The 27,121-nt window shown below is 55.5% G+C and overlaps 1 protein-coding gene across 6 annotated transcripts in view; it reads left to right on the forward strand.

Annotated features, from left to right (window-relative positions):
- The window catches only part of HSPG2 (heparan sulfate proteoglycan 2), a 108,246-nt gene that overhangs the window by 18,676 nt on the left and 62,449 nt on the right, over nucleotides 1-27,121 (forward strand). For all 6 annotated transcript variants that reach the window (XM_044938139.2, XM_044938140.2, XM_044938141.2 and 3 more), the window contains exons 2-3: nucleotides 20,092-20,227; nucleotides 21,761-21,805. In XM_044938139.2, coding sequence (XP_044794074.2) covers nucleotides 20,092-20,227; nucleotides 21,761-21,805 — 181 coding nt within the window. The remainder of the gene's footprint in view (nucleotides 1-20,091; nucleotides 20,228-21,760; nucleotides 21,806-27,121) is intronic.

Consider the following 27,121-nt stretch of genomic DNA (forward strand, 5'->3'; position numbering starts at 1 on the left):
AAAGGTGCCCAGAAGAGCTCAAAGTCACCTCCCAGCATCGTCCTCTCGCCCTTGCCCTTCTTTTGCCCCCTCCCTCATCAGCTGGGAGGTGGACGAACAGGCATCGCTGGTCCATGAGTGCTACGGACAGGGGGGCCCCCGGCAGGAGATGAAACCTCTCTGAGATCCACGACCAGTCTGGAGGGATCCAGTCTTCAATTGAACAGCGTGCATTCTTTTCTCTTGCTCTATCCCTCCCCGTGGAGCTCCGAGGGCAGTAACCCTTGGCCCCTTTGGTGAGAAGGAGGCTTGGAATTCTAGTTCTGCCGCTTACTCCTCCTGTGATCTTGGCACGCCTTTCTGAGTCTCCTGTTCCTCCTCTGGGGAATGGGGATAATCATACCTCACTCTCAGGGCAGTCATGAGGATTAGATAACTGGCCTCCTGAACATTTTCAGAACATTCGAAAGGGGCTTGACAGCTGCTGTTCCCTGTGCTCAGAGAGCTCTTCCGTGTATGCAGGCACCAGCTCCCTTCACACATCCATGCCAGCTTCCCTGATGACCTGCAGCCTCCACCCAGCCGCTCCCTGGCCCCCTCACTCTGCTAGATTTTCCCTTCCAGTACTTTCACTGTTTAACGAGTGCTGGCTTATGGTCCAGCTGCTCCGTAAGGGCAGAGAACATGCTTGGCTCATAGTACCTGCTCTCATGACAGTTTCTGGTTATCTTCCCTTCCTCTTCCTTCCTGACACCCGCTGGCCCCTCTTCGTGGGGCCTTTGCTATGTGCCAGGCCCTCCCCGTGCTGAATGTCACAGCTGAGCTCTGAGAAAGCCACAGGGTTCCCACCACGGCCTTGTCACTTCCATGTCAGAGATGAGGGGCGAGAGGTGCTGCAGTCCGTTACCCAAAGCCTCCCAGCTGGCACGCAGCAGAGCTGGGCCTCCGACCAGGTTAGCCCTAACCCAGGGCTTACATTGTGCCACCTCCTACGTTGGGTTAACAAGATCTGCACCTTCATCTAAGCTTGGGGCTCAGAATCCATGTTTGACAGGATTGAATGGATCAAGTTTAGGGATGGCTCTCAATGTTTTGGGGGCCCTCCATCCAGCCCTCTCTTCTCCTCCTGTGATTGGTCAGTTAAAACTATCCCAGAATGACAGGTGCCCTTTGTCTGGGGAGCCCCAGAGCCCAAGCCGAGGCCCCAGCGGTGGGGCTGGGAGCAGAGTGGGCCAGATCCTGGCTGTCTCTGGCCGGCCGAGGGCTGGTGGACAGGATGTTCCTCCCGCCCCGGGCAGCCGACATTCCTGGTCGGAGGTGGCAGGCAGCAGGAGATTTATCATTTCCGGTAACCCAGTAACCCAAGGCCCTGGGAGGTGAATTCTCCCCGCCAAGGACACGCACCCCCTGGCTTGCCAGCCTGTCTTGCATTTCCTCTTCTGGGCCTGTCTGCCTGGGGCTTGGGACGGGCCGGAGGGGCCAGTTCTTAGTCCCAGGGGTTGAGTCAGGGGTCTCAGGCCTTGATCAGCCCACCACAAAGACCCCGCCTTTCACCGCCTTCCCCGAGTCCTCATCTGTGTGACCTGGACCCCAGCCTCGGGGAGGAGGCATCATGGGTAATGAAGGATCCCCGTGTTAGGAGCCAGGATGGCTGGGTCCTGAGTCTACCTCGGCCATCAACTTGCAGGGAGGGTTCTTCCTCTCTTCTTCAAGCTGCCATGTCCTCTCTGAGTTACCCGGCACTGCTCTCAGAACTCTACATACGTAGAATCCAGCTGCTCTTTGTAACACCGCCACTGAGGTGACGTCACCCAGGTGCGGCCCGGCACAGGTGGTGTGAGCTCCAGCCTCTCTAGCACTGGTGAGGCCTCCTTGATGGTCTTACTTTCCCCCTCTGGGCCTCGGTTTCCCCTTCTGATCAGTGAGCCTGTTGGGCTCTGTGATCCGTGACAGCCCAGGACCCAGGGCTCTGCTGGAGCCTTGTGTGGGTAGGTTTCCTTGAGCCCTTCTCTGGTGGCTCAGATGGGAAAGAGTCTGCCTGCAGTGCGGTGGACCAGCGTTCGATCCCTTGGTCGGGAAGATCCCCCAGAGAAGGAAATGGCAACCCACTCCAGTATTCTTGCCTGGAGAATCCCATAGACAGAGGAGCCTGGCGGGCTACAGTCCATGGGGTCGCAAAGAGTCAGACATGACCGAGCAACTTCTCTTTCTACTTTCTTCTTCCTTGAGCCCTACCTTGCCTGTGAGGGAGCAGAACAGAAGTTATTCTCTCTGGGGTTCTGAGGAGCTCACTCTCGGTGTGTAAGATCTTGGATGGGTAGGAGTAGGGAGGGGCAGGAAGGTAAGAAGTGATACTTGGTACCTGCTGAAATGCCTGACTCTGGGTTAAGCTCTAGGGTTGTCCTGCCGAATCTTCACAGTGGGCTTGTGAAGCAGCCCTTTTTATTCCTGTTTTACAGATGAGGCATCAGAAACTCAGAGAGGTCAAGTGACTTGCTCAGGGCTGCACAGGTAGGAAGTTGCCAGGCTGGGGGTGTCCACTCATCTCTAAGTGGTGTGAGGTGGCCTGTGGCCAGCACACAGTTCCTAGGATAGCTTCGATTTATGAATCGAATAATACAAAAATAGTCTTGCCAGGGACTTCCCTGGCAGTCCAGTAGTTAAGACTCTGAGCTTCCACCACAGGAGCTGTGGGTTCAATCCATGGCTGGGGAACTAAGATCCTATATGATGTGGAGTGGGGCAAAAAAAAAAATTAGTCTTTCTGAAACACCATGAACATGTCCTAGAATTTGAAATCCAAACTACATCTCCCAGGCTGCTTCTAACTCCCGGAAGCGGCCCAAGAATCCTTTGCTAAAATGTGCTCCCTGTTTGCTTCGGAAAATATGGTCAGTGGTAATTATGGGTGTGCAGGAGTTCAGAGGAACAAGAGCCACGTGGGCTGCAGCGGACTGGAAGGGCTTGGCACTGAGCTGGGAGTGGATCTGAGGGGGCCGAGAGGGGCCTGGGGTGCGGCCGGGCAGGGCTGAACTCCCAGGCTCCAAGAAGCCTCCCCAAAGGGCCTGCAACCCCGGCCAGTCGCCAAGAAAACCACGAGACCTCTCCTCAGACCCCCTTCCTAGCCAGCCCCTCCCATCCCCGTCCCGCCAGGGTCTCTGGGGCTCCAGGCTCCAGGCAAGACTTGTTCAACCCACAGACCTTTGCTCCAGCCCCTCTACCCTCAACCCAGACTTCCCCCGGCAACTGGGGAAAGGGCTACGGGGTGGGGCAGCCAGGCCTGCATCCTGGCCAGTGGGGCCAGTGGGGGCCAGGCACCCTGGGATTCAAGCCGTTGGCCGCAGGAGAACTGAGATGACCCCAGCCGGCCGGCTCCCACCCCTCCTGCTTGCGGGGCCCTTGGCCCCAAGGCCCCAGCAGCTGTCAGCAGGGAAGGGTGACAGAGGAGGGCCAGAGGTGACCTCTCAGCCTGTCCCTCTCTCCCTGCTGGGCCAGGCCCAGAGCTCTTACCAGCTGGTGTCGGCCGCTGCTGAGCTTTGTTCCAGAGCCAGTACTGGGCACCCCCACCCTCTCCAGAACATCTTCCCACCATCCTCCATGGCTGATGACCCTAGGGAGGGGCTGACCTGGGGGACGCGGTCACTTCCCTGAATTTCTTTGATTTCACCAACGACACAAAGGGGTCAAAATAAATGCTCCTATTTTCATGGAAAAGAAAACAATCCCAGAGAGGCCAAGAGACTTGCTCAAAGCCACACAGCTACTGAATAGCTGCACTCAGCCGCCTGGCTCCCAGCTCAGTGCTCACTTCGCTGCCTTTTGGAGTAGGGGGGAGTGCTTTTGTGCAGGATGCTAGAGACCTCAGGATTCCTGGGCTTGATTCCCAGCTTGGCTGCTTCATAGTTTTAGGACCCCAGGCCAGCTCATGAACCATTTGGAGTGGAACTCGTATTTTCTTGCTTGTAAAACAATAACAGTACCTACTGCTTGGGAGTGTTTGGCAGATTAAATGAGATAATCAATGTAAAGTACTTAGCATAAGGCCTGGCATGGGCCAAGTGCCCAAAATAAGATCTGGCAGTATTATCACCAAAGAGTATTAGCCACCTGTGTGCTTAGCACTGTGGGTGGTTCTGTAGGGGTTCCAGACACATTCCATAAATATTTATATCAGCCAATAAATATTTATTTGGCACCTACTGTGTGCCAGGTGCTAGGAAAAAAAGAGCAGTAACAAAGCAGAAAAGATTCCCACTCTGCTTACCTTCTCCCTTACATGGTAGCTGGGGAGACACAACTTCCTTTTAACCACAGAAGCCTCCAGGTACTTCTACACGTACTGGTGGTATTATCCACATTTTGCAGATGAGAAGACTGCAAAAATGCAGAAAGGGCAGACTGAGAAGATCAGTAGCTGACCAGAGGCCAAGACCCAGCTCTTCCAAGGGGCTTAGGCAGTGGCCCCCTGAGGGCTTCCTGGAGGATGAGGCACTTGTAGGGCATCCCTCGGGGCCTTAAGGCCTGGCCAAAGAGGTTGGGACCCAGCCACCACAGTCTGAGCAGCAACAATTTCAGGAAGGTCTTGCGGAGGTCACGGCCTCTCGATCCCCAGGAATGAGGCCCAGCCAGAGCTGTAAAAATACCCCCATGCAGCCCAGAATAGCCCCTATTGTCTTGGCCTGCACCTGGGGGAGTCCAGGAGACTCCTGAAGGGAGGCTGATCTTGGAGGTGGGGGAGAAGGAGGAGTTCTTCGAGCACTTCCCTATATGGTGCGGGTGGTGTTTCTGCAAAGACTTTTCCACTTGGCTCCTGCAGGAAGGCCTGCCTTGTGGAAAGGGTGGAGCAGCTGCCTGGACTCTTGCGTGAGCAACGTGCAGCCAAGGGGGGGAGCCTGGCGGGTGGGGGACTCCCAGAGAGGGCCGGGTGCCCAAGTGAAGGTGCTCCTTTGTGCCCCAGGGATGTGTGTGCTTTGGCCCACGGGGGCCCTCTGCTGTGGGCAGGCCTAGCCAGCTCCCCTGTCCCAGGCCTCCTGGCACCCTCCCCTGCTCTGGCTATTTTGGGCACTGTGTTCAGGGATGGGGAGGGATGGGTAATTCTGCCCAGACCGAGGATGCTGGGGGCACTCCCTGGACCTCCATTCCAGCCTCTCGCATCTTTGATCACTATAACCTCTGCCCCTGGCCTCAGCTTCAAAGGGTCGTGGTCAGTGGATGCTGGTCCCACCGTCAAGGGCAAAGAAGGGTGCCAGATAACAGATAAACCTTTTCCCTCGGGACATTCATGGTCTCAGCATCTGGAATAGTCGTGCTTCTTCTAAGCAACAGGTTTGTTTTCACCTCCTGGGACGCGGAATCCAAGGACTGGTCAGATTTCCTTCTTCCCACTGGCCGCTGGAAAACTTAGAACAAATCCGTTGTCACTTTCCCAGACATGCTTTCTTCCTCTTCACTCCCTCCCGTCCAGCCCTGTCTGCTGCACCCAGGTTTTTCTTATGCACGTTGAGTTGATTTTTCTCTTGCTGTCTTGTTTACATCTTTGTAAGCTGCTTTGAGTCTTTCTGGAACAGGGTGATGGGGGAGGTATAAACAGATAGACGATGATAATGAACACGATAACCCTTTGCTGGTCAGTTCCCTGAAGTCTGCGCCTTCTGACTGGTTCTGACTTTGTAATTCCCTGCGCGAGCCCCGCCCTCTGTGCTGAGGGGAGTCACAGTCCAGAATTTTAGAAATCCTAACATCTCTGGATCTCGATGTCATAAAATGACAAAGCCAGAAGGAACGTCTGGGATCGTCTAAGCTGAAAACTTTTAAACTTATTATGAAGCAGTGAAACCCTTGTTTCTATCAAAATAATAGTGGTATGCTGCAGGCTAAGTCGCTTCAGTTGTGACTCTTTGCGCCCCTATGGATGGTAGCCTGCCAGGCTCCTCTGTCAATGGGCAGTCTCCAGGCAAGAATACTGGAGTGGGTTGCCATGATATGGGTTAGATCCCTGGGTTGGGAAGACCTCCTGGAGAAGGAAATGGCAACCCACTCCAGTATTCTTGCCTGGGAAATCCCATGGACAGAGGAGCCTGGAGGGCTAAAGTCCACGGGGTCGCAAAGTGTCAGACATGACTGAGTGACTAAGCATCTAGCACCTCCTGGGCAAAATAATAGTATTTTGATTAAATACTATTCTATTTTTATACATTTTATAAAATTTGTTGTTATTTTATAAATAACAACAAACACAGAGCCTTCACCATGTGCTAGTACCATATGTAGCATTTTGCACTTTTATTTAATTTTTGCAACAACCCTATGGAGGTAGATACTCAATATAAAGGATCATACCCATTTTACAGAGGCGGAAACCCAGAGAGGTGAAGTGACTTGTGTACAGCTAATCAGGGACTGCCCCAGACATATTATGTAGGAGGTCAGAATATAAAAATGGGAAAAGGTGGATTTGTTATTTATTGAGGTGAGTATTGTCCCTGTCCCCCACCACAGCCTCACCCCGTCTCTAAAGGGGCCCCTGAGTCTGCTGAGGACAGACCGGAAAACTAGCGATCTAGGCCTTGCGGCATCATTTGAGAAGGGAGCCTGGGGCCCAGAGAGGGAAGGGGTTGCCCGAGACAGCGCAGTGAGCTGGAAATCCATTCTGCATCCCTCTCGGCCTGCATGCCTCCTGGCGGACCCCCAGCCCCTCCCACCTCCCCTTGCCCCCAGCAATCCCCCAACCCCATCTCTGCACTCAACGGCTGGGCCCTCCCTTGAACATTCAGATCCCTTTATCTCCAGGCACAGGAACCTGGGACCTTCTTCTTGGTCCTAGGCCGCTGGCCGTGATCAGGCGCTGGGCCACCCGCCTTGTCCCCTCTGAGGGACTCGTCCTCTGAGAGGGCAGCTGATGGCCAGGGCGGGAAAGGGCAGCTCCTGTTTGGGTTTTCTCGTATCCTCCGGCCACGAGCCAGTGGTCACCTCTGTGTTTACTTTGTCGGCACATCTCATGGGGCCTTGGGGCTTCTCTGTCTTTAGGAACCCCCTTTTTGAAACCCCTGTGGTGGCTTACAGCTTACCTCTGAAGCCTCCCTTGGGCAGAGCTAGTTGGCAGCTAAGCTGAGGGAAAGGTGAATGTTTGGGGTGGGTGTTCCCAAAGTGTGTTCTATGGTAGTCTCATCACATCTGCATGAGAAAGGGTTCCAAATTAAGCAAGTTTGAGAAACACTCAATAGTTGTTCCCCTCCCCCTACCGCCCCTTTTCTCGTTGTGGTGTTTGGGAACGTTTAGGACTTTAGGAACCAGCTAAGCTTTGTGTAGCCAGCCTTTCCCAGAAGTCTTTGTCTGCACGACCTTCTCCCATACCTATTCCTGTCCAGAATTACTGTGCGCTGGAATGGACATTAGTCATAAGGAGAGGGGCTGGGGTCCTTCAGAAGGAAGGGGCCCTTCCTCTTATTTCCAGCTCTGTTGCACACAGGCCTGTCTTCAACCCTGGGCTCGGCCCTGCCTGCCCACCCCCCACCCCCCAACATGTTCCCCCTTCCAGGAAACAGATGAGGAAAGCGCTAGGGGTGGGGGGAGCAGGCCTTTCTGGCCGCAGCTGTTGGGCTCCTGTTCCAGCCTGTTTTTTCCTGTTGCCAATGCCCACGGGAGCAAGCAGGAATGGAGTCACCGAGGCCTGGCTCCCTGGCTGCCTTGCGCAAGGCCCTGGAGCCGGAGCTGTGGGCCTGCTTCCCTCTGAGACCTGCCGCCCATTCCCTGGGATGCTGGTCTGGGCAGCGGGCAGGTCTCTCCCTGGTGACCATGGGCAGCTTCTTGTCCCCCCAGAGATGGGCCTCCTGGCTGGAAAGCTCCGGGCGTCAGAGACGGCAGGAGGAGGGCTCAGATGGAACAGAGTTCCCGCTCTGGAACCAGGGGCCTGCCTTCAAAGTCTTGGCTCTTCCAACTCTATGGCCATGGGCAAGTCACCTTTCTGAGCCTGCCTCTTGATTTGTAAATCCCATTCATTCATTAATTTAACAGAATTATTGAGCATCTATCGTATGCCGGGCACTTTTAGGGGCTGGGGATTCAGCAGTGAACAAAATGGACAGTGTCCCTGCCTTCATGGAGCTGATTGATGTTCCGTTGGGGGGTACAGATGGTAAACATATACATGTATGTACAGTTGAGGTGGTGAGGTGCTCTGAAGCAGTGTAGGCAGTGACAGCCGACTGTGATGGATTCTGGACCTGGGGTGTAGTCAGGGTGGGGCTCTCTAAAGGTGACGTTTGAGCAAAACCAGAGGAAGAGGAGGGTATACACCTGAGCATGGTGTCCCAGGCAGGGGACATAGCAAATGCCAAGGCCCTGAGGTAGGAGGGTGCTTGGTGCCTCTGAGAACTGCTGAGACAGATGTAGCAGAGAGTGGGGAGGGCCCAGTAGGAGGTGAGATGCAGAGATGTGTATAAGTATACGTGTGCGTGTGGGTGGATCACGCAGGACCTGGTTGGCCATAATCAGGGCTTCCCCCCGCCCCCCGATTCTTGGGCTTCCATGGTGTCTCAGATGGTAAAGGATCTGCCTGGAGTGCAGGAGACCCAGGTTTGATCCTTGGGTCGAGAACATCCCTTGGAGAAGGAAGGCAGCCCTCTCCAGTATTCTTGCCTGGGAAATCCCAAGGACAGAGGAGCCTGGTGGGCTACACAGTCTATGGAGTTGCAAAGAGTCAAACACAACCGAGTGGCTAACACTTTCACTTTCTCTCACTTTTGATGAGTCAAGAGCCGTGGAAAGGCCCAACCTAGTCGGTTCAGGTTCGTCGTTTATTAGTGGCATCTCATTTCATCAAAAGTGCGTGCAGCACTTCCCCCATGCTTTCATAGGTCTGGAACTGTGCTACGAACTCCATTCACAAAGTCTGTGGGTCGTGACCCCGGAAGGCATGGGCACGCCCGGCCCGCTTGGTGTGGCTTTGGAGACCCACAGATGCTCAGTGTTCCATGGCAGCAGGGCCACCCAGGAGCCAGGGAATCTGAGGACTGAGCCGGGCCGTGGGCAGCAGGCAGGCACGTGGACAGCACAGGCGCTGTTGGCAGCAGCAGAAGCTTGGTGGACGACATTCAGCCCCCGGGGACCTTCTTGCTGGGCCGCCCAGCCCGGAAGCTGCTCCCGCTTGGCCACTCCCACGGCTCTGGCCCCACCTGGCACTCGGTGGGGCAGGGACGTTTCCGGTAGCTTCCAGCTGCCTCCTTGTAAATGACGGGGAGCGCGCTCAGCACCAGGAGGAAAGTGGGCGCGGGGTGGAGGAGCAGGAGGAGAGAGTGGGGACTCCGGGGGGGACCGGGAGAATTAGGCTCCGTGACCTGCCCCAGGACAGCAGCACACGTGGAGCGCTGCTCTTTGAGTGGAAAAGCCCACCCTCAGGCTGGTCTCCAGGGTCCTCCGCCGCCCGGCTCACCGTGTCCCACTGCACCAGACGTCTTCCCGGCCCTCAGCCCACCTTTCTTCCACCTGGTGCACGCCGTGTCCCTTCTCCATCCTGCTTAGGCACGATCACCTTCAAACCCAGCTGAGCTGTCATTTCCCCTGGGAAACCCTCCCCAGTTCCACCCCCCCGCCCCGCCCCAGCTTCCGCCCCACCCCACCAGCCTTGCTAAGTGGGGGACCCTCCTCTGGACTCTCCCCAGCCCCCTTCCTTCCTCTGCAGAGGCCTCCTCTCACTGTGTTGTTATCACTCAGTTTGATGGTCTGTGTTCCCCTAGGAACACAGAGCTCCGTGACCATCTGCTTCCTCCTGTTCTCCTCAGGGCCAGCACCTAGTCGGTGCTCAGCAGGTAGAGGTCAGAGTGACTTGAATTGAACCTTAGGAGGCAGGTCTGATGGATGATTCTTCTTTTTTTTTTTTAAGCAGAGGAGGAAGCTGAGGCCACCCAGCTAGAAAGTGACCGAGGTGGCCTGGAGTTGGGGGTGCCCACCCTCTCCACCCCACCGGTCGCCTCTCTCTGAAACTCAGGGATAGAATGTTCTTGTTCAGCTATGGCAGTCTCAGGTCCTTTTGGGCGCCCACCCCAGCTACTCTACAGGGGCCTTCAAGGCAGAGCCCAGGTCAGGTCCACTTGGAAAAGGGCCAGACAGATACAGGGCCTTCGGCCACACTTCCCAAAGCAGGTCACCCCTCCTTCTGCTTGTGTCCCCTCAGCAGCCCTGGAAGGAGAGAAGCAAAGCAGGTTCTCGCTCCCATTTTTATCACAGATAGAACTGAGACCTGGAGGGCTTGTCACCCAAGGGCAACGTGTCCTAGGATGGATTTCAGGGTGTGAGACTCAGTCCTGCTCCTTCCTTTGGGGTGAGGTGTTAGGCCTCAGTTTTACCAAGGGGGAAATATGAAGCCCAGTGATCATCCTGGCACATGCTAGCTGTGTCTTCTCGGGCAAGTCCTTGCTTTCCCTTTTTCGCTTGTTTTTTGGATGTGGACCATTTTTAAAGTCTTTATGGAATTTGTTACAATATGGCTTCTTTTTTGTGTTTCTGTCTTTACGGTCACCAGGCATTTGGGATCTTAGCTTCCTGACCAGGGATCAAACCCTCACCCCCGGCCCTGGAAGGTGGATTCTTTACTACCGGACCACCAGGGAAGTCCCCTCACTCTCTCTCTCTGAACTTTGCTCTCTTTTGTCAGATGGGTAATTCCTCCCTCAGGCTTGTTGGGCAAGGTTGCCCATTCATTCATCCATTCACCATGCCACTCAACCAGCAGATGTTAACTGGACACCTCCTCTGTGTTGTCTGGTTTGAAGATGCACCGGTGATCGAGACTTCGTCCACACTCACTGAGATGGCTGCGGTTTGCTAAACGGGAAGGGTGTCAAACGGCTCGTGCAAGGCCACGCTGCGAGTTGGGGGCAGGGCTGGAATGAGAAGCCCCAGGCACCAGCTTCCCCTCCCCTGGCCTCTGTTGGAGGCCCTGACCGGGCCCCAGTGCTCCTCTGGGGCTCTGGCTGGAATGCTGCCTTTCTAGGTTCCAGGCCACCGTGGTACAGAGGGCAGGGGTCAGAGGGAAAGGCCTGCTGGCAGCTGTGCCTCTGAGCTAGCACAGGGGCCCAACTTTCAAGCTGGATTTCTGTTGCCTGAGCTGTGTGACTCTGGGCAAGTGACTTCACCTCTCTGAGTCTCTTTCCTTATTGAAGTGGGGGAGCCGCCCACATCGTGCTTATGAGGCTGTGGGTTTGTGTGCGATAAGCCTTGCATCGACCTTCCCTCAGCTCCTGTACAGGAAAGCACTTGATGAGTGAAGATCACTCTCCTCACTTGGCGCATCGGTGTTCTTCCTGGCCACCTGGCTGGCGAACGTCCTGCTGCCTTGGGAGCCCGAGTGTGGGAAGCTGGCAGGGCTCCTGCGTGGCACGGGCGGTGCAGGCATGCCCGAGGAGGCTGCGGCCACCTCCTTTCCGGCCCGGCGCCCCTCTCAGCCTGCCAGGGGATTAAAGGCCTTTTGGCCTTTGTGTCGGGCCCTCCCGCCCCTGGCAGTTTACACAACAAACTGCTGCCCTGACAGATTCCTTCCCTTTTGCCGTCTGCTGCCTGGGGACAGGGTACCCGGTGGCCAGGGGGTGGGGCATGGCACCTTGGCCCCTGCGTCCGGGGCCGGGGTTGTAGCAGAGTGTGTATGTGGGGGTGGTGCTTGTGTGATGGGGTTCCCGGGGAGCCCGCATCATAGCGGAGTGGGAGGGGGAACTTGTCTGAGTTCGGGGCCCTCGCTGGAGATTCGGGGGGCTTGGGGGACAGCATCTGCTGGTCCCTCCGCTGTAGATGGGGGAGGGGACAGAATCTGTGCTGGCAGAAGGCAGGTGGGCAGGCGGTGGCTCGTTTGTCCCCCACCCCTCCGCTGTCTCTGGATTTTGATGGAGTGAGCTCACTCCAGCCCAGATGCCTGGAGCCTTGCCCTGGGCGGCTGCAGCCTCCCTGCGGACTGTGGTGCTCAGACCTTCCTGCCCAGCTGTGGGGGGTGGTGGAGGGCTCAGCCCCAGGTCTGGACCACGGAGAGAGGGGGTGGGAGGTGGGCTGGCTGCCCATTCCTGTGAGGAATGTCGCTGGAGAAGTTCCCCCCAACCAGTCCTCCCAGAGTCAGCCTCAGAACAAGCAGCCAACTTGAACCCTCAAAGCAAGCTTCCTGCTCAGCCAGGCTCTGCCCAGCTGGCAGCGCAGGGCCTGGGCAGAGGAGCCAGAGGCCTCCCTTCACCCCGGACCTGAAGGTGACCCTGCGCCTGAGCCCACATCCCACACTCCTGTGCATCCCCCATCACCTCTCAGCTCTTCACCTCTACGCTGTACCCCCTGCATGATGCTAATTCTATTGCTTATTGAGCACTTACTGTATACAAGGTACCAGGCAGAGGGCCTTACTTGCTTGATCCCGTTTACACAGATGACCCTCTCTGAGCCTCAGTTTCCTCATCTGCAAAATGGAAACAACAGTTGCAAGTTCACAGTCTCTTAATCAAGACCCACGAGGTTGGCCATGTCTTGGAATTCAGAAGTCTCTGAACTCGAGAACGGTAACGTAGAGTGGTTCGGCTGGGATGTGACATCCTCAGTAGAGTTTGGGGCAATACCCCATACTCAAACACATGGCTATTGCTGCAGCAGAACCTGTGAGTGTTCACCCTGGTGGAGTGAATAAGCTCTTCATAGCTGCATGTCGATTTAGGTCAGGACTCGACACCAAAAGAGCTTGCTACAAACTTATTAAAAAAGAAAAATAATCCCACTCTTGGGTGTCAGAGCTCCTTGGATTTCTCTTATCGCAGATGCGGGATAGGAGCCCCGTAATGCCAGCCACCGCCCCCCCCCCCCCCCAAACCCTGGGTTGCTGTGAAGATTAACTGAGGTGGTACAGGCAGCGTTTAGGACAAGGCCTAACATCAAGAAAGCCCTCAGTGGACAATGACCGTTCTTACTGTCATCTCTTCACCGTCCCACCAGCTTCCTACTGCTTGGATTTTAGCAGCACCAGAAACTCTTCTTCTATACACGTGACCTCTGCGAGATCCTGTAATCCTCACTCAAAAACTCCTTTTTAAAACCCCCACACCTTACATCCTCTATCTGTATCAGGACCTCCCCTGGTGCCGCAAATCTCTGCCTTCGGTGCCCCTCTGCCATGGCTTGACCTTCCACTGCCACACCCTTCCCAGACATCCTTGGCTCCCTCCCTTGGTTGGCATCCCCACCCAGGCCAGGAGAGGAAGGCCCAGCCTTTGTCCCCGGTCCCCCAGGGCCTTGGCAGGACTTGGACCTGGAGCTCCACGTGTGACCGCATCCGCACGGGGGGGCCTGCCTCTGGGGGTGGTGGTCTCCCAGAAGTCTTCTGCCTGTTTGATGCACCACCTGTCTGGTCTCACCCTGCCTGTGTTCAGCGAGTGCCTGGCCATTGTGGGGTGCACCTTGCCCACACCTCCACACTGTGAAATTGTTCTCAGCCCTCCAGAATAGTCCTTGGCCAGTATGAGTCAGCTACCCCCCCCCCCACACACCTTCCCCTCGTCTGCAGAGTCTGGAAAATCCCCCTCTCTGCTTGACTCCTTCCTCTCGGTCCCAGGTCTGTCCTCTGGACCCCTCCTCTCAGGCCCCGCCATCCGGCTGCAATGCCCGCCTGAAGTGCTGGGTTCCTCTGGGAGGAAGCAGGGCTCCCTCCAGCCGGAGACAGGCTCAGGGGCAGGAAACCTGGGCTCTATTTCTGCCTGTGACCTTGCAGCCACTGGCGGCCCTTGTTGGGACCTTAAGCACCCACTGTATGCGTCCAGGCCACTGCCGGTTCAGGCGTCCCTGGGAGCTGGTCCCGTTGGGGATGGAGGCCGGCCAACCTCTTGGCTCTGCCCGCTGCTTCTGCCCTCACGGCCGGCCTGGAGGCCCAGCTGCAGCTCCACCTCCTTTCCTGGGAAGCAGGGGCTGGGGTAGGGCGTTCCGAGGTCCTGGGTCTAAGCCTGCCAGCCACTGGGGGCCATTCACACCAGTTCATCCCTCTCGGGGTCACTGTCAGGGTCAAGTGACTCTGCGGCCAAGGAAATGCTCTGTAAACTGTGACTTGCAGTGTGGTTGAGAGGCTTTGTGGGAGTGACTCTCAGTGACTTCGGTGGGTTCACTCCCTCCCCAGCCTTGGCTGCAGAGGTGGTGTGGCACAGTGGTAAGGGCTTAGATGTTGGAGCCAGACCACCAGGGTTCAAATCCCAGTTCTTCCCACATTCCTGACTCTGCTCACATGTCCCCATCTTTACAGCGGGGCTACCTGACCCCTAACCTGGGTTAACACCTACAGAATCCTTAGAGTGCCTGTCATGTAGGAAGCGCTCAATGAATGTTGGTTCTTTTTATTCCCCACATAGACTCCAGACTTTCCAGGTCTGAATCCAAATTCCTTTCAATGATCAAGTCTCAGACTCTGGGTCTCTTTCTGGAAGCTTCTTTCCGGTCTGGCAGCATCTCCCTTTCCAGATGTGAAATACAGCTGCTAAAACCTCTTGATCTTCAGCTTTTTGCAAGTGAAGTCTCTGCTCTTGCTGGCTTGTCCCTTGCTGCAGGCCCTTATCTGACCCCAAAGCCTTAGACTGTGGGGTAGGCGCTGCAAGCGGGGCAAGCTGGCATGCGACGAGCCCATTCCCCAGGTTCCCTGGGGTGGAGGGGCTCCAGTCCAGGGCCCGACATGCTCTGGATTCTCCCCTCTCACTGCAGATGTGTGTTCCCAACATTTTTTCCAAGATGAATCTCGTGTTGCTATTTCCTGTCCAGTCCCAAGCCCCAGTGGCCTCTCCTTCCCTGCAAAAAAGCCCTGGACCTTGCTTACCACCAGGGTTTTCTTTTCCAGACAGTGGCCTGGTATCTATGGGGTGCCAGGACTCTCTGTGCCCCAGGTATGCCATCCATGGCCTTGTTTGCATGTGGGAGGGGGAGGGCTGGCAGTGACACAAGGAGAGTCCTCCCCAGCTGGGGAGGATCCTGCCCGCTGGCCTCCTCTGCCCAGTCAGTGCCCCTGCCCCAGCCCTAGCCTCACTCTCCCTTTAGGCCAATCAGGGCCTGCGTAGGACCCACCCAAGGGGTAGGGAACATTGCTCTCTACCCCTAGCCAGGAGAGAAGGGAGAACCTCTGATGTTGGACTGGTCTTGTGGTTCTTAACCAGTGAGTGTCAGAATGCCTGAGCAGGCATGACATTAATCCTCCCACCTGGGGTGGGGAGATGACTCAGTGTATCTGAGGAAGAGCCCAGGAATCTATTTCTCACCAGCTCCTGGAGGTTCTAAAGCTTATTCCTGGATGCAGACCTCATGGGCATGGCCCAGAAGTCCACTGGCCACCCAGGGCAGGAATGGGCATTGGACCACAGGGAGAGGGAGGGGAGAGAAGGAACAGGAGGAGGAATTTGCCCATGGATTGTGAGGGGAAGGGGCTTAAGACTATAGCAAGGGATAGATGGGCAGTGCAGGCCTTCCCCAAGGCTTGGTAGCACTGGCAAAACAAAGGCGACCCAAGGAGGGGGATACATGCAGACTGCCGGGGCTGAGGGGCGCCTTCAGAGCGAAGCCATGCTCAGGAAGCAGCTGGAGCGAGTAGGTGATGACACTGTTGTCCATGCGTTCACGCACTCAGCGAACGTGCGGTGCTGAGAAGGCAGCGGAGCTCCTCACAGTCCCCGCTCTCTGGGTGCCGTTGTTCCAGCGCAGACACAGCCATTCCACGGGGAGCCCCAGACGCTCCAGAACCCAGCCTGGGGCCAGAGGAGTCATAACTACTCCTCCCAGAAGAGGGTTTCTTTTGAGTCATCTTTATTGGGGTATAAAGTACATGCAATAAAACATACGCATTTTAAGTGTACAGGTCAGTAATGGGAATGAGATGTATTGATTATACACCCAGGGGACCGTTACCCCAAAAGGTTTCCTGTGTCCCTTCCCAGCCGGCCCCACCCCACTCCTGGTCCCAGGCAACCGCCGATCTTCTTGTCATTATAGATTAGACTTATCTCCCCCGAGTTTCATGGAAGTGGAATCATACAGGATGGCGTTTTCTCTGTCTGCCTTCTTTCGCTCAGCACAAAGTATTTGAGATTCATCCCTCTTTCCAGGCCTATCGGAACGTGTTCTGGTTTGCGACTGAGTAGTCAGAGGAGGTGGCGGTGTTCAGCTGAGTTTCGGAGGATGGATGGGAGTTAGCCAGATAAACAAAAGGAGGAAGGGCATTCCAGCAGAGGGACCAGCGTGAGAAAAGGCCAGAGGCTCCAGGGACGTGGTCGGTGTGAAGGAGAGGGACTGACTGGTTTTTTCCTTCTCCTTGGGTGTCTCTCCTTGTCTAGCCAGTGAGGGCTGGGTTTGGTTTTTACAAGGGAGCCTATTTCCTTCTGGCCAGGCTGGGCTCCCCAGATAGGGCTGAGGCCAAGACACTTGTGCCAGGCCATCTGGAACCGGACGTGTGGACCCGTGCACTCTTGTGCTTGGAGACACTGTGGTTCCCTTAGCTCCGCTTGGTTTGTTTTCCTCTCCGTTATCTTGTAAAACTCCTTTGGAAATGCCTCAGTCTGCTCTAGGGGCTTCTCAGGTGGTGTAGTGGTAAAGAATCCACTTGCCAATGCAGGAAATGTGGGTTTGATCCCTGGGTCAGGAAGATCTGCTGGAGAAGGGAATGGCTACCCACTCCAGTATTCTTGCCTGGAAATTTCCACGCACAGACGAGCCTGGTGGGCTATATAGTCCATGGGGTTGCAAAGGGTCAGACACAACTGAGAACTGAGTGTGCACATACACATACACATGATATCGTCTAAGGGGAAAGAGGCCTTCACTGCCCACACCCACCCCTGAGAAACAGGGGTCACGGCCGCTGGGGCCCTTCTGCACCGGCCTGCGGGGTGCGGGGTCCAAGCCGCCCCTGTTTTGAACCAAGCTGCAGCTCGTGCTGGGCTCAGCGCCACCCGAGGTCACGTGGAGTTGACACCATGGTGACCTGCCCCCCTTTCAGCCCAGCTGCTGGGCTCCACTCCCGCCCCTGGGCGCAGAGATGAGCCGGTCAATGTGGCCACGAGTGCCAGAGCTGATCTCCAACGTGGCTGGAATGTGTCCCCTGTGGCCTGGAGACTCGGAGGCCAGGCTGAGGCAGAGACAAGAAGCCAAGATGGCTGGGGCGGGGGTGTGGGGGGAGAGGCGCTGTTGGAGACCACAGCTTCAGTTGACTCCCCCTCCATCTCTGCTTCTGTCTCCCATTCGTGCTGAACCCTGGCTGCCCCGTCACTCGCCCACACCCCTCATCTGCACCGGCCATGGTCAGCCTCTACCTGCCTGTGCCTCCTGGCCCCTTAACTCATGTCCTGGATATCACTTGCCTTCTCCCGGGGGAAGAGGAGTTGTCACTTACTGAAGCGGTTTTAAGTATATTGTCAGGACTTCCCTGGTAGTCCAGTGGTTAGGACTCTGTGCGTCCACTGCAGGGGGCTCAGGTTTGATCCCTGGTTCTGAAGCAGGGCAAAGACTAATAGAGTTTTGCCAAGAAAATGCACTGATCATAACAAACACCCTCTTCCAACAACACAAGAGAAGACTCGATACATGGACATCACCAGACGGTCAACACCGAAATCAGATTGATTATATTCTTTGCAGCCAAAGATGGAGAAGCTCTATACAGTCAGCAAAAACAAGACCAGGAGCCGACTGTGGCTTAGATCATGAACTCCTTATTCCCAAATTCAGACTTAAATTGAAGAAAGTAGGGAAAACCACTAGACCATTCAGGTATGACCTAAGTCAAATCCCTTATGATTAAACAGTGGAAGTGAGAAATAGATTTAAGGGCCTAGATCTGATAGAGTGCCTGATGAACTATGGAATGAGGTTCATGACATTGTACAGGAGACAGGGATCAAGACCATCCCCATGGAAAAGAAATGCAAAAAAGCAAAATGGCTGTCTGGGGAGGCCTTACACATAGCTGTGAAAAGAAGAGAAGCAAAAAGCAAAGGAGAAAAGGAAAGATATAAACATCTGAATGCAGAGTTCCAAAGACTAGCAAGAAGAGATAAGAAAGCCTTCCTCAGCGATCAATGCAAAGACATAGAGGAAAACAACAGAATGGGAAAGACTAGGGATCTCTTCAAGAAAATCAGAGATACCAAAGGAACATTTCATGCAAAGATGGGCTCGATAAAGGACAGAAATGGTAGGGACCTAACAGAAGCAGAAGATATTAAGAAGAGATGGCAAGAATACACAGAAGAACTGTACAAAAAAGATCTTCACAACCCAGATAATCACGATGGTGTGATCACTCACCTAGAGCCAGACATCCTGGAATGTGAAGTCAAGTGGGCCTTAGAAAGCATCACTATGAACAAAGCTAGTGGAGGTGATAGAATTCCAGTTGAGCTATTTCACATCCTGAAAGATGATGCTGTGAAAGTGCTGCACTCAATATGCCAGCAAATTTGGAAAACTCAGCAGTGGCCACAGGACTGTAAAAGGTCAGTTTTCATTCCAATCCCAAAGAAAGGCAATGCCAAAGAATGCTCAAACTACCGCACAATTGCACTCATCTCACACGCTAGTAAAGTAATGCTCAAAATTCTCCAAGCCAGGCTTCAGCAATATGTGAATCATGAACTTCCTGATGTTCAAGCTGGTTTTAGAAAAGGCAGAGGAACCAGAGATCAAATTGCCAACATCCGCTGGATCATGGAAAAAGCAAGAGAGTTCCAGAAAAACATCTATTTCTGCTTTATTGACTATGCCAAAGCCTTTGACTGTGCAGATCACAATAAACTGTGGAAAATTCTGAAAGAGATGGGAATACCAGACCACCTGATCTGCCTCTTGAGAAATCTGTATGCAGGTCAGGAAGCAACAGTTAGAACTGGACATGGAACAACAGACTGGTTCCAAATAGGAAAAGAAGTTCGTCAAGGCTGTATATTGTCACCCTGCTTATTTAACTTATATGCAGAGTACATCATGAGAAACGCTGGACTGGAAGAAGCACAAGCTGGAATCAAGACTGCCAGGAGAAATATCAATAACCTCAGATATGCAGATGACACCACCCTTATGGCAGAAAGTGAAGAGGAACTCAAAAGCCTCTTGATGAAAGTGAAAGTGGAGAGTGAAAAAGTTGGCTTGAAGCTCAATATTCAGAAAACGAAGATCATGGCATCTGGTCCCATCACTTCATGGGAAATAGATGGGGAAACAGTGAAAACAGTGTCAGACTTTATTTTTCTGGGCTCCAAAATCACTGCAGGTGGTGACTGCAGCCATGAAATTAAAAGACGCTTACTCCTTGGAAGGAAAGTTATGACCAACCTAGATAGCATGTTGAAAAGCAGAGACATTACTTTGCCAACAAAGGTCCGTCTAGTCAAGGCTATGGTTTTTCCTGTGGTCATGTATGAATGTGAGAGTTGGACTGTGAAGAAGGCTGAGCCCCGAAGAATTGATGCTTTTGAACTGTGGTGTTGGAGAAGACTCTTGAGAATCACTTGGACTGCAAGGAGATCCAACCAGTCCATTCTGAAGGAGATCAGCCCTGGGATTTCTTTGGAAGGAATGATGCTAAGGCTGAAACTCCAGTACTTTGGCCACCTCATGCGAAGGGTTGACTCATTGGAAAAGACTCTGATGCTGGGAGGGATTGGGGGCAAGAGGAGAAGGGGACGACAGAGGATGAGATGGCTGGATGGCATCACTGACTCGATGGACGTGAGTCTGGGTGAACTCTGGGAGTTTGTGATGGACAGGGAGGCCTGGCGTGCTGCAATTCATGGGGTCGCAAAGAGTCAGACACAACTGAGCGGCTGATCTGATCTGATCTGAGGAGCTAGGATCCTGCAAGCCACGCAGTATGGCCACAAAAGAAAGAAAGAAAGGAAAAAAAGTATAAGTTTACTATTTGTTTATTTGAGGATTTATTCAGTGGCTAATGAGATTTGGGGAAACTGAGTCAAAAACAGTGGTATAGCCTCAGTCTGACTGTCTTTGCCAAACCACATCTGACTTGACCACTGGAGGGCCTTGGGGTGGGACTCTGGGTCCCCCTTTGAGAAGAGGGGCCCCGGGCTTGGCAGGAATTGGAGAGTTTGACACAGTTGTCTGTGCGGTATCCCACAGGTGACCCACGGGCTGAGAGCGTACGATGGCTTGTCCCTGCCGGAAGATGCAGAAACAGTCACAGCCGGCCGGGCTGGCTGGAGCTACTCAGACCTTTCTGATGACGAGGACTTCCTGGCTGATGAGGCCTCTGGAGGTGAGCAGGCCGTTCTGGTGGCCGGGGGTGGAGGGGGTCAGGGTGGAGTTTGGGCGCTTCCCAGTGGTCCTGAAAGAGGCCCCAAGATACTTGCCCAAGGTAGCCCCTCTAGAGATGGACTAAGAAAGATAGGGAAGCAACCTAAGTGTCCGTCAGCAGATGCCTGGATGAAGAAGATATGGTACATATAGGCAATGGAATACTATTTAGCCATTAAAAAAGAATGAATTTTTGCCCTTTATGGCAATATGGATGGAGTTGGAGGGCATTGTGCTAAGTGGAATAAGTCAGTTGGAGAAAGACAGATACCGTATGATATCACTTGTATGTGGAGTCTAAAAAATACAACTAGTGTATATAGCAAAAAAGAAACAGACTCACAGATGTGGAGAACGAACTAGTGGTCACCAGTGGGTGTGGGGAGAGGGGAGGGGCAATATAAGGGTAGGAGAATAAAAGGTGTGAACTATTAGATATAAAGTAAGCTACAAGGACATACTGTACCACATGAGATATAGCTGATGTCTTACAAGAACTGTAAGTGGAGTATAACCTTTAAAACTTGTGAATTAAAGGAATTCCCCAGCGGTTCAGTGGTTAGGCGCTTTTACTGCCAGGGCCTGGGTTCAATCCCTGGTCAGGGAACTGAGATCTTGCAGCACATGCACCAACCCCTCCCCCCCAAAAAAAAAATTGTGAATCACTGTATTGTATACCTGTAAACTGTATAATATTGTATAGCAGCTATACTTCAATTAAAAAAAAAAAACTTAGGAAAAAAAGAAATGGGCTAAGAGCTGTGTGCATCCTGAGCCCTGGTCCCAGTGAGCCCAGGACCCCTCACTGACACCTGTGTGACCCCAGGCTGGTGGCTGCTTCTCCGCACAGCCCAGGATGAACTAGACTTAAGGGGAAGGTGGGGGGCAATGCACAGTAGAGGGTGATTATGGCCCCTGAGAGCCCCCTACTCTGCTTCCTCCCATCCTCACCTAGAGGCAGGACTGACTTGGCCCCGCCCACTCCATCCAGCCTGGACCACACCGTCCCTAATGGAGGCTTCCTACAGTTTTTACAGGCAGCCCTGCCTAGGTGTGGAGGGGAGACTACAGCTGTGTTTTATTTCATGTCGGGCTTCCCTGGTGGCTCAGCTGGTAAAGAATCCGCCTGCAATGCCGGAGACCTGGTTTCAATCCCTGGGTTGGGAAGATTCCCCTGGAGAAGGGAAAGGCTCCCCACTCCAGTATTCTGGCCATGGGGTCACAAAGTATCAGACACGAGTGAGCGACTTTCACTTTCGCTTTTTATGCTGAGCCGCGTGGCCTGTGGGATCTCAGTTCCCCGCCCAGGGATCGAACCTGAGTTCCCTGCATTAGAAGCACCCAGTCTTAACCCCTGGACCACCAGGGAAGTCCCAACAGCTATGTTTTCATGATCTTCCCCACCGTGTACTGGGTGCCCAGAGCAGCGCCTGACACCCAGTAGGTACTCAACGAAGATTAGTTGTTGCTGAAAAAGTCTTTCTTCTGCTTGTAGACGGTGTGGGCAGCGGCGACCTGGGCAGCGGGGACTTCCAGATGGGTAGGTATCTGGGGACAGCACACAGGGCCCAGCCTGCCCCCTGGGGAATCCCAGCCCCAGAGGCTCCATCTCCTGGGCTGAGGGCCTTGAGGCCTCCTTGCAGCTGCCATGGGGACGGTCTCCTCCCCACCAAGTGACAGCTGTGTGCCTTGACTGGCTGGTCCCTACGAGGTTGGGGGTGTCCGGGTTCTCTGCCTGCCTGTGTTGGAAAATGCCCAGTTCCGATGGGACTGTCAGCCGCTCAGCATCCAAAGCCAGAATCTCACCTCCCAGGGTGGCTCAGCTGTGGAGTCCTTCCCCAGAGGCCTCCTTGGGGTGACCGATGCAGAGCGGAGCAGGGATGGGTGGACCGAGGGGCTCTGTAGCTCAGGCATTCGGATAGGCCAAGAGCCGGGCCTGGAAGGGAACCTGACTTAGGTCAGGTCACCTGCTGGGAGGCTGGGGTTCCTGGGTTGAGGGGAAAGAGGGCTGGCTTCCTAGGGGGGAAAGAATCAGGCCTCGGTCAGCTGCCCACTCTGCCAGCACCCCACATGCACAGCCAGAGCAGGGGCTGGCCCAGCACGTGGAGGGGGCTCAGAGTCTCTGTTTTCTCCCACCCTGGCATTCTGGGCAGAGAAGGAATGAGCCGGGACAAGACCCAGGGATACCCTATGGTTCCTGCTGCCTTCTCCGGGAGTACCTGGGCACAGGGTGATCGGGGCCAAGGACGGAGCTCAGCTCGGAGGCACCACTGGGCGGCCCCGCCGCGTCCCCAGCGCTGCCCATCCCAGCGGGTTGGGATGATTCTGGAGTGGTGGGGTTGCTTCCTTTCTGCCCGTGCCTCGGGGCCACCCAGTGCTGGAGGGTGGGGCATCCTCACTGGGCCAGTACAAACTGGAGGGTTGCCCCCTAGGTGGCGTGGTCCTGCCCATGGCCTCCCAGCACCTGGAACTCAGACCCTGTCTGAAGCTGCTCCCCATGTCTGTCTCTGCAGGGCTACAGCTGCTGGGATCCGGGTGGGGCCAGGGTGTGGGTGTCAGATGGGTCCCAGGCACACAAGGCATCCCTAGAATGACCCATGCTGACACATCCCTGGAGCTGCCTCCTGCCAAGGCTGCCTGCTGGCACCGTGGTCCCGTCCACCCTGTCCCTTCAGAAACATCCAGGACCCCGTCCCACGAGGCTGCTCTGAGTGGGCCTTGCTAGCCCTCCTGCTCACCTGAGAGAGTGGGAGAAGGCAGAGGTGGGGGCAGGGCGAGCGAGAGGAGGCAATGGGGAGGGCCCAGGGGCAGGGCAGGAGCCTCTCCTGGTGAGTGGGGCTCATATACGGGAAGGTGTGGGGACTTAGGCCCTCCAGGCCCCAACGTTGGCTCCAGCCCGCTGCCCTTGAGGCAGGTCCAGGCAGCTGGGCTGAATCTTAGCCCCAGACGCCGCAGATAAGTCTCCCTGACTCCCAGGGTCCGTGGGCCTGCTTCAGCCTTGCCCAAGGGCAGTTCCCTCCCTCCGGTAAGCGAGGGCGGTCCTGACCATAAGCTGAGCCACGCCCAGAGGGCGGAGCATCTGAGATGCCTCCTCCCTCTCCTCGTCCCTCGGGCAGGGGCGTGGCTCTCCTCAGCTCTGTCCCAGCCCCGTACCCCTCAAGCCCTGAATGCCTACCCGTCCCGGCCAGCCTCTGGCTCTGCCTTCCCCCACCTTGGGACCCCGCCCAGCTCCCCTCACCCCATTGCGTCCCGTCTACCGACGGCCTCTGTGTCTCTCTGGCTCTTGTCCGTCCTGCGACAGCCTGTCTGCGTGTCTCCTGCGTCTGCCTGCCCTGCCTTGGGCTGTCTCCTTCCCTCGGTCTGTGTGTCTGTCTCATCCGCGCCTGGTCCTCTCTCTCCAACCTTTCCTCCCTCTGTCTGTTGGACACCCCATCTCCGCGTCCATGCCTCCGTCTTTCCCTCCCTCCGTTCCGCCTTCGGCTCATCTTTTCTCTGCTTCTCCCCACCGCGCTCTCTCTGCATCTCTGTACCGATAGTGTCTCTGTATCGGTCGCATCTCCGACTCCATTTCTCTCTGTCTGCTTCACCCCTTCTGTTTTATGTCTCCGCCTCTGTCACTCCCTTTGGTCTCTCCACCTCCCTGTGTCTCTGCCCCCTCCTCACCTCCTTCTCTGCTGCTCCGCTCTGCAGGTCCCGGGGACCGCCCCCCTCCGCCCGGGGACCCCCTCCCACGATGACCAGGGGTCTCCTCTGGCCGCGGGGACTCGCTTCCCTCCCCCCCGCCTCCCCAGCCTGCCAGCCTCTCTCCCATTTCGTCCGCTCCCTCCTTTCTTCTGGGTCCTCTTTTCCTCCCCAGCCTGCCCTTTGTCCCACTCGAGACCCCGCGCCTCCCTGCAGAGTCTGGGGCCAGGCTCGCCCGCCACCCCTGCCCCAGTGGGCCCCACCTGCTCCCCTACCCCTTCCCCATCCGGGCGCATGATCTAAGCTCACGGCTTAGCGGGCCTAGCCCCTGGTGTTCTACCCTGGGGTGCCTGTTAGGCAGGGTGGGTACAATGACCCCTTGGGGCGAAGGCCCTAGAGTCTGGAGATGACATGGATCCACTTCGGGCCTGGCCAATCCCGAGCCCACCCAGGGGACCCCAAAGAACTAGCCTGGCAATCCGGAGCCAAAGTATGCGGGGAGGAAATTCTGTTGAGCAGGAACTGGGTATCCAGAGTAAGTGGGGTGGGCGGCTCCAGGCCCTGGGGGTGGTCCCCACCCCCACCCAGGGTGCCAGGCTGCTCTGGGCCTCCCGTCCCTCCAGGCTTGAGCTGAGCTGTCCAGATGGGGTGAGATGAGGGCCAGCACGGAGACAGCTGTCCAGGGCAGGACCCCCCAGCCCCGGAGAGCACTCCCACCCCGGGCCACCCCTCAGCAGCCCCCTTGGCCCGGGTAGTCGGTTCCTGAAGCAGACACAGCCTCACCTTGTGCCCCCAGGCCCTCTGCTACCTGCGCCAGGGAGGGCGCTCACCCCGACCTTGCCCCCAGTCTGGGAGGAGGCGGGGGCGGGGGCAGGCTGGAGGGTCCGTGCCCTTCCCAGGCCCTGGGAGAAAGGGGCTTTTGTGGAGCCCGGCCCCTTCCCGACCCACCCCCCCTCACCCCGACAGTGGGCACATTCCTGGGCAGAGGCCTGGCTTCCTCGGCCCGCTCTGGGCCGTGGGGCGGAGGCCAGAGGCTGGGGTGGGGACTCTCAATGGGCCTCTGTGCCAGCTCACAAGAGGCCTCTGTGGCCGAGCTCACGGCCCTCACGCTCCAGCCCACAGGACCCCGCCCGCCCGGCCCCTGGCAGCCCTGCCCAGCCCAGCCCTGTGGTCCAGCGTGCCCTCACGGGCACCCTCCCTTGCGGGCACCCCGGCCACACTTGCTGTCTCGTGGCTGCCATCCCCATTCCCTGGGGGCTTGCTCAGTGAGCCACCGAGGTTGGGGGGTCCTGGTGCGGAGTTGGGATGCGCACCCCGGGGGCCTGAGAGGCAGAGTGAAGGGGCAGGGGGACGGGCCCAGCTCTGCCGCCCGCCTGCGGGTCATCTGTCGCTTCCCTACTCCCCCTTCTGCCTCAGGGGCTCCGCAGCTGCAGTTCCTCCCGCCTGGAATCCTCTTCTCCCAGACACCCCCTGGCCCTCGCTCTCTGCCTCTGAGCATGCCCCTGGGAGGGGAGGCCTTGCTGGCCGCTCTCGGAGAGGAGCAGCCCTACCCTACCCCAGCGCGCCCGCTCCCCCCACCCTCATTTTTTTCTTCCCCCCACAGTCCAGATATTCCTCGCCCATGTGTTTTATTTCCTTTCTTCTCCCCCTCCAAAGTGATCTCCGTGGGGACAGAAATCGTCGCGTATGAAGTTCACTGCTATATCCCCTACCCCTAGAACATGCCTAGCTTATTCAGTTCAGTCCAGTCGCTCAGTCATGTCTGACTCTGTGACCCCATGGACTGCAGCATGCCAGGCCTCCCTGTCCATCACCAACTCCCGGAGCTTGCTCAAACTCATGTCCATTGAGTCGGTGATGCCATCCAGCCATCTCATCCTCTGTCGTCCCCTTCTCCCGCCTTCAATTTTTCCCAGCATCACAGTCTTTTCAAAGGAGTCAGCTCTTCACATCAGGTGGCCAAAGTATTGGCCTAGCTTATTAAAGACCTTCAATATAGATCTGATGAAGCCACGAATGCCTCTCTCAGATGGGAAGAAATAAAACCAAGTCCATTCCTTTGGTTTGTCTTAAAGACCAGAGATAATCCAGCTAACCCTTGCTGCCCCTAGTGTGTGCCAGATGCTGTTATAAGCATTTTCTATTCCTCATCTTATTTTATCCTCACAACAGCCCTCTGGGGTGGACACTACTCTTGTCTGTGTTTTATAGATGAGGAAGCCGAGGCTCAGAGACATTAAGTAACTTTCTCAAGGCCACAGGGCAGTTTTCAGTTATTTTCATAGAAGTGGCAATTTTGCTCAGAGACTGAGCTTTTAAGCGCTAAGCTATGCTGCCTCTCCTTTAGTAATAGTTCAGGTTATATTGCCCCTACTATGTGCCAGGCGTGTGTGTGTGTATACACATGTATGCTCCATTTACAACTCATATTTAAAACTTCTGTCATGGACTCATGAACATGATGAGATTTAATGCACACTAAATGTATACAGCAGTTGCTCAGTAAACAGTAGGCGTAAGTGTATGCTCACACTAATCTGTGAATTTATTCGGCCATCACATATTAGGCCTACAGTGTGCCAGGCACTGGGGGTACCGGGGTAAGTGAGATCTGAGGTTGCCTCCATCACATTTATTGTCTAGCAGTAGAGAGAAAGATGACGGCACCTTCTGATTCCCTGGTACCTGCTCCTTGCCCGGGGCTGCATCTTCGCACCCGGGGAGGTGGCCTTGTCAGCACGCTGTCATTTATTCCCCACTGCAACCCGGTGCGGTAAATGTAATTAATATCTGCATATGACCAAAAAGGAAACAGAAGTTCAGAGAGGTGAGGCCCGTGCCTGAGATGTGGCTGACCTCAGAACCCACAGTCTCTATGATGGTGCTCTGTAGGCCCTTGTAACCGTGGAGGAGCTATGCCACTTTGCGGGTAGAAGGTACGCTGATGGGAGAAACCAAGTGGATGGAGGACCCCGGAGGAGGGGTCTCTATCAGCCAGGGTTGGGAAAGGAAGGCAGTTCAGGCAGTCTTCTTGGAGGAGGTGATGGCTGAACTAAGCCCTGAAGGATGAGTAGGCACTGGCGTGAGTTGGCGGTGGGAGGAGGAGAAACTTGTCACGGTCACTTTCAAGTAATTTCTGTACCAACAAAAAGCAGGGGGATGGGGGTGGCGGGAA

The sequence above is a fragment of the Bubalus bubalis genome, chromosome 2, assembly GCF_019923935.1.
Source record: "Bubalus bubalis isolate 160015118507 breed Murrah chromosome 2, NDDB_SH_1, whole genome shotgun sequence".
Classification (NCBI taxonomy): domain Eukaryota; kingdom Metazoa; phylum Chordata; class Mammalia; order Artiodactyla; family Bovidae; genus Bubalus; species Bubalus bubalis.